Source organism: Pygoscelis adeliae, unplaced genomic scaffold (assembly GCF_000699105.1).
Source record: "Pygoscelis adeliae isolate BGI_AS28 unplaced genomic scaffold, ASM69910v1 Scaffold56, whole genome shotgun sequence".
Classification (NCBI taxonomy): domain Eukaryota; kingdom Metazoa; phylum Chordata; class Aves; order Sphenisciformes; family Spheniscidae; genus Pygoscelis; species Pygoscelis adeliae.
This window is the reverse complement of record NW_008824944.1, coordinates 141,210-147,143: the sequence shown is the minus strand read 5'-3', so window position 1 is coordinate 147,143 and position 5,934 is coordinate 141,210. Positions and strand designations below refer to the sequence as shown.

The following is a 5,934-nucleotide window of genomic DNA, read 5'->3' as shown; positions in this document are numbered from 1 at the left end:
TGGGGGGGGGGGGGGAAATTAAAAACTGAAGCTGAAATAAAATAAAACAATGCTGTTCCTTTAGAAAGGATCGGGTCCAAAGCTTCAAGAGGAAGCCCTCATACGCTACAGATCTATGCTGTTACATAAAACATGAGGAAAAGATGATACTTCTAAGGAATACTTGGAATGATGGGTAGCGCATGTTCCTCATATGAAAATTGACCATGGAAATTACAGATCTGTAAGCCGTATAGGTGGCAACTAAATGCCAGTTACTGGAGTACAGCATGACTTCTTTCCATGTACAGGGGTTTCTTCTAAGAGAGGGAAGTGTGGCGCAGTCAACATGCACATGCAGCCAGGGTACAGAACTGAAGGGTGCTTCTCAATCCTAAGGTGAAGGTGTAACCACAGTGATTCTTAGATGACTTAGATGACTAAGAAACACTCAAAATTAATTGAAGAAAAAAGCCCAGAGCTGAAATGAATATAATGCTTCTGTTAAAAAAAGATGCCACCCATCAATAACACTGCATTCAGAGGCACCCTCAGGGCTAAAAAAAAAAAATTAAGAGAGGGAAATCGGTGGCACTTGCTCCAGCTGATCAAGATACTGCTGGAGAGCTAGCAATGCTCCAGCGGACATATTCTTGGAATTACATGTTAAGTATGTTGGGAATGCCAAAATATTAATCAACAAAACCATGAGTGACATTTCTACAGAACTTGGTGCAGGCAGTTGCATGATAACGCTAACCACGCTTGGAACTGACAGGGCAAGTGTCTGGTAGCGGTGTAGCTGTATAGTAAGAGACTTTGCTAGCATCAAGTCTAGCCGAGCAGCTTAGGCTTATTATGTGTTCACATATCCAAATGCCTTCAAGAACACATGGAGCGATCAAACAGCAACTTACACTACCAGGAAAGAAGGTATCTCTTACAAACTTCAAATCATCATTTGCTTCTTGTTCTATTTTTTTCATGTTATTTTTGCTCATTTTCCTTCAGTATTGTCAGATCTTTTCAAAATATGTTGCACTTTCAGATTCATTTATAAGTATGTTTTCAAAAGATAAATGAATACTTACGAAAAAAACTGATAAATCTCTTTGGATCTTCCTTTACGCAATCGCAGCATCCAAGCACCTGGATTTGCTTTCAGCTGAAAATACCCCTATGAAAAAAAGGGAGAGTCACTTGTTCTGTCAGCATTTCAGAATCAACCATGTACACATACAAACATCAATTATCCAACATTTGGTACTGGCAGCCAAGGTTAGTGACCATGACTTGCTGTCATACTAGCCCTGAAATTAACATGGCAGTGATGCAACCAAGTATCACCTTTCCTCTATGTCCATATTAATGCCTTTCAGTGCTCTATTTGTTTCTAGCTGAATTTGAGTTGCATACAAAATCTCCACCTAGAACAGTAAGTGAGCAGTAAAGAAATATATTACTAAACTGACCCTAAACTGAAAAGTTTCTTTGGAACTTAGAATTTTTGTCTGGAACAACTTTCCAAGTCAACACAGCTCCTTCCCAATTTAGGAACACTGCATACAGCTATCACTATGTGAAAGCCAGATGAAGCAAGCTTTGGAATGTGAAGAAACATTAAAAGTTTCATCATGCTGAACATCCTCTACTATTGAGACCATATTCGGTACTTGTGTAAAAAAAAAAATCAAAGATTCACAGTTTATTAAGTATTTTATTCCTTGTGATACAATATTTACAGAGACCAGAGAATGGCAGATAGGTAGCAGATCTTATTCATCAAAATTAATCCTTCCCTACCAAATTACCTTAGCCAATATAAAATAAATCTTTTGCTTCAAAAATCACAAGATCTTCTGCTCTACAGCCTGCTAAACAAAAAATAATTACTATGGATGACCAGAGGAATTCTTAGGTGTGGATTTGTCCCCACAGAGGCTTTAAGCACTTAACTGAAGCATCTAAACTAGGAACCTTCTTTTGCCTGGATCACTGTGTAACAAAAATGGTTATTTTAATCAGAATGTGATTCACACCTTACATTTGTTGGTGGAATTTCCATGTGAATATATATACCTCCTAACATCTACTTAAGGCAATTAGACTCCCAGTTTAGGCACTTCAGATGAGGATCTAAAATTAGGCTATATCCAAACCTACATTGGATCAGAAGAGGAGGGTGGGAAAGCTCAGCAAATTAGAGATGCACATCTTCTTTTGTAGATGGTCTCACTCCAGGATACTCCTGTTACTTTTAGTGTTACTAAACTTGCAATACAGAGAAATGGATTCAAAGAACAAGAAGCTCATAAAGAATTCTCATGAAGAGTGTGCAATTGTAATGACTATTTCTGTACTTAATACTTACCAGGTTGGCCATCACAATAGTATCAACCATGACAGGATTAGTCTTTGTGCCCAGAGTGAACTGTAACCCTCGAGGAGGTTGTCCAGTTGTCACGTCAAAGCAATGTCCTTCAAGCAATATATATTCTAGTTCATATTCTGCTATAACCATCCCTTTTATCTGTGGAAGGAACATTTCATCAATAAATTATGTGTCATTTAAGTATGTGGGAAAAGCAACATATTACAATGACAACCATGGGTGGGATTTACCTTACCTAAATTCAAATGTCAAAAAAAACAAAAAAGAAAGGCCCTTCCAGAAATAACGTCACTCAATTTTAAAATAGGTATCCAAGGTAAAGAGGATGAATCACTGTCTGGAGGGACCTTCTCTCCATTGACTGTTGAGGAAGCTGAGGCATCTCAACTTTGGTAAGGTAAATCCCAACCTTTATTTTCACAATACACCTTCCAAACACACAGCTTTGCTGTATCAAACACCCTGAATATTTTGCATAGGTTTAGTGACTGAAACACATCTAGTGATTTTTGAGCTGAGGGATTAAAAATATAATTTAAAAAATTGAGAACTAAAAAAGGGTCAAATATATTTTAATCTATATTCATAAACAGCAATATATTCAGGTTTATTGGAAGATTTACCTAGGTTAAACCTATTATTACCAAAAATATTTACAAAAAAAAGAGAAATAGAAAGCTAGCACAAAGAATCCCTTAATTGCTTTATTTTTATCTTAAAAAAAGAGTATTTCCATGGACATTATAAAGCTCAACACAGCAAAAAAATTTTTTTTTTTGGCTTCATTGCTTTCTTTTAAGACTTGGGTTTTTTTAAAGTAAGAGAGAATGTGAAAAAAAGATGATGAAATTAAAAACGGTAAAATACTGACCAAATAATTAATTACTACAGAAAGCATTTCTAGAAAACAAGAGACAAAAATCCCACAAGATTTCCATTTCCCTCTCGAGGAAGAAGGTCCAACAAAAGTATTATAATGTTTACAAACTATTACTTACATCCTGTAAATGAATGTTATCGAGATCACAGGAACTGTTTACTGCTTCAACCAACCAGCTTTCAGGAGTGATCATGTTTAAAGTCAAAAGAGGTGATTCTGGCAATTCTAGGAATTTTGCCATAGGTTCAGAAGGTAGGTGCTTGTTGATCCCGTAAGTTAATTCTGGTTCCAGAACAAAACGATAGAAGCTGTTGAAAAAGAAGCGTTCAAAAAAGATACACTTACTGAAGCATAAAGTTCCAAACATGAAGTTCTTCTAAAATACTTAAAAATATAGTGAACGTTTACCAAACTAATGATGTTTGGAGGCATGGTAGCTCCCTGTTCTTTTGGAGTACTGTCAGACAATACCTATAGCATCTCAAATGTAGATGAACATAGAACTATTCACTTTTGATAAATTTTTGCTGGGAAAGTGCATAGCTCCCATTAACATTCTAAATGCCTGGGAAGGTAAATATCCAAGAGCTGCATCTAAACATCTTGACTGTGAACTGCCTTGGATTATCAGAATCTGTATCGCTAAACTAAGCAGAAGGACTAATGTGCTAGAAGAAGAGAGTCTTTGGGAACAGTTCCCGACACTAGCAGCAGCAAAGACAGAGAGCACAGGAAAGGAGAGGTGTGTCTATTCCTTTCCAATGCTTACTCCATTTATTCCACAGGTAAAAGATCCTTGCAACAACAAAATAATGATGATTTTCTTCTTTCCTCTACTGATATTCAACAAAATGAGAAGAATCAGAACAGAGAAAGAAGAGCACTGAAGATGGAGAGTGAAAGCAGCAAGCAATGAGTGCTTCACATGGGGGGGGGGGGGAAAGACATTTAATTACATGAAAAGTAAAAAGGTAAGAAAGTCTGTACCCATCAGGAGGAATACAATTTTCCCCACAAAATATTTGGGCCAGTATATGGATGCATTTCATATGAAACCATCGCTGCAAGAAAAATACAACCTGTCTGCAGAGTAGATGCCAGAACATTTCTTCCTCTCACCTCACCCAAGCACAAGGAAAGAACCAGGCACTACCACCTACAAAGTGGTTAGCTTTAAAAGCGATCATGACAATGTTCACACAAGATACTCAGAAGACTGATGATTGAGACACTCTCTTGTGGTATAAGAGGTGTGAGTTCAATTCCTCTCAAACCGAATAGAAACTAAGGACTTCTGTTTTGTGGGCGAGTGATTAATTCTCTAATCTGCTGGCTAAAGGGAAGGCACTACCACCAGCTCTCTCTCATAATAAGATTATAGGTAAAATATCTGCCAAAGGGATGGCAGTGCTCAAACATTTCTCCTAGAGGGAAAGGAATCCTCTCTGGGGAATTCACTTCAGTGTAAATGCCTATAACTGAATTAGTGAACCCTGATCTTTACAAACAGTTAAAAGAAACTTCAGTTTAAGGCAGGTACTTTCAGGGTACAATATTCTTAATGAATTATAACAAGATCTCAAATGCAGACTGTACATTTACTCAGATGAATTTCATCTTCAAATTACTGTGTAATGAATTTTACAGATTAAGTACACTTAAGTAGACTGTAAGAAATGACCAAGTTAGGCAGACAATCTCCCTCTGCAAGTTTTCACAGGCATGAAAGACTCTCCACTGATTTCTCTAAGGATTGTTTACAAAAGGTGCATTTGATGGACTCGATCACTTCCCTGTGATCCCATGCTTGACACCTTAGAATTAGAATTTTTCTCTAGACAAGTGCAAATTACTTAGGTAACATTCAAGTTACATTAGAAGACAATAACTATGCAACAAAACAATCCAGAAACACAAACCACTTTATTTTTTAAGGGATATACACTGTTAAGGCTGTTTCTCCAAACTGAGTGAGATCATATACTTGTAAGAAAACCTATAAACTACTTACCTCTTCAGTGGCACTTCTGACAGCTTAGATCTGCAGTTCAAAAACAACCTGAGTTTCATATTGATAATGTCTTTGAGTACCTACAGGGGGGGAAAAAAAATCTCTGTTAAAAAAAAAAAATAAATCTCTGTATCTTGGAGTGTGTGGAAGACAACTTCCTGACACAGCTGGTAAGTGAGCCTACCAGGGGAGGTGCCTCGCTCAACCTGCTGTTTACAAACAGAGAAGGACTGGTGGGAGATGTGGTGGTCGGAGGCCGTCTTGGGCTTAGCGACCATGAAATGGTAGAATTCTCAATTCTCAGTGAAGTAAGGAGGGGGGGCAGCAAAATTGCTACCATGGACTTCCGGAGGGCAGACTTTGGCCTGTTCAGGACACTGGTTGAGAGAGTCCCTTGGGAGACCATCCTGAAGGGCAAAGGGGTCCAGGAAGGCTGGACGATCTTCAAGAAGGAAGTCTTAAAGGCGCAGGAGCAGGCTGTCCCTGTACGCCGCAAGAAGAACGGGCAGGGAAGATGACCGGCCTGGCTGAACGGGGAGCTTTTGCTGGGACTCAGGAAAAAAAGGAGAGTTTACCGCTTGTGGAAGAAGGGGCAGGTGACTCAAGAAGAGTACAGGGATCTCGTTAGGTCATGCAGAGAGGAAATGAGAAAGGCAAAAGCCCAGCTAGAAC

General features: G+C 38.4%; 1 protein-coding gene across 1 annotated transcript in view; it reads right to left on the bottom strand.

The window, feature by feature from the left end:
- Nucleotides 1–5,934, bottom strand: part of UGGT2 (UDP-glucose glycoprotein glucosyltransferase 2) — an 89,662-nt gene that overhangs the window by 23,338 nt on the left and 60,390 nt on the right. Inside the window, exons 24-27 of the mRNA XM_009325561.1 lie at nt 5,263–5,342; nt 3,370–3,559; nt 2,351–2,509; nt 1,071–1,156 (exon numbers count right to left, since the gene is read on the bottom strand). Coding sequence (XP_009323836.1) covers nt 1,071–1,156; nt 2,351–2,509; nt 3,370–3,559; nt 5,263–5,342 — 515 coding nt within the window. The remainder of the gene's footprint in view (nt 1–1,070; nt 1,157–2,350; nt 2,510–3,369; nt 3,560–5,262; nt 5,343–5,934) is intronic.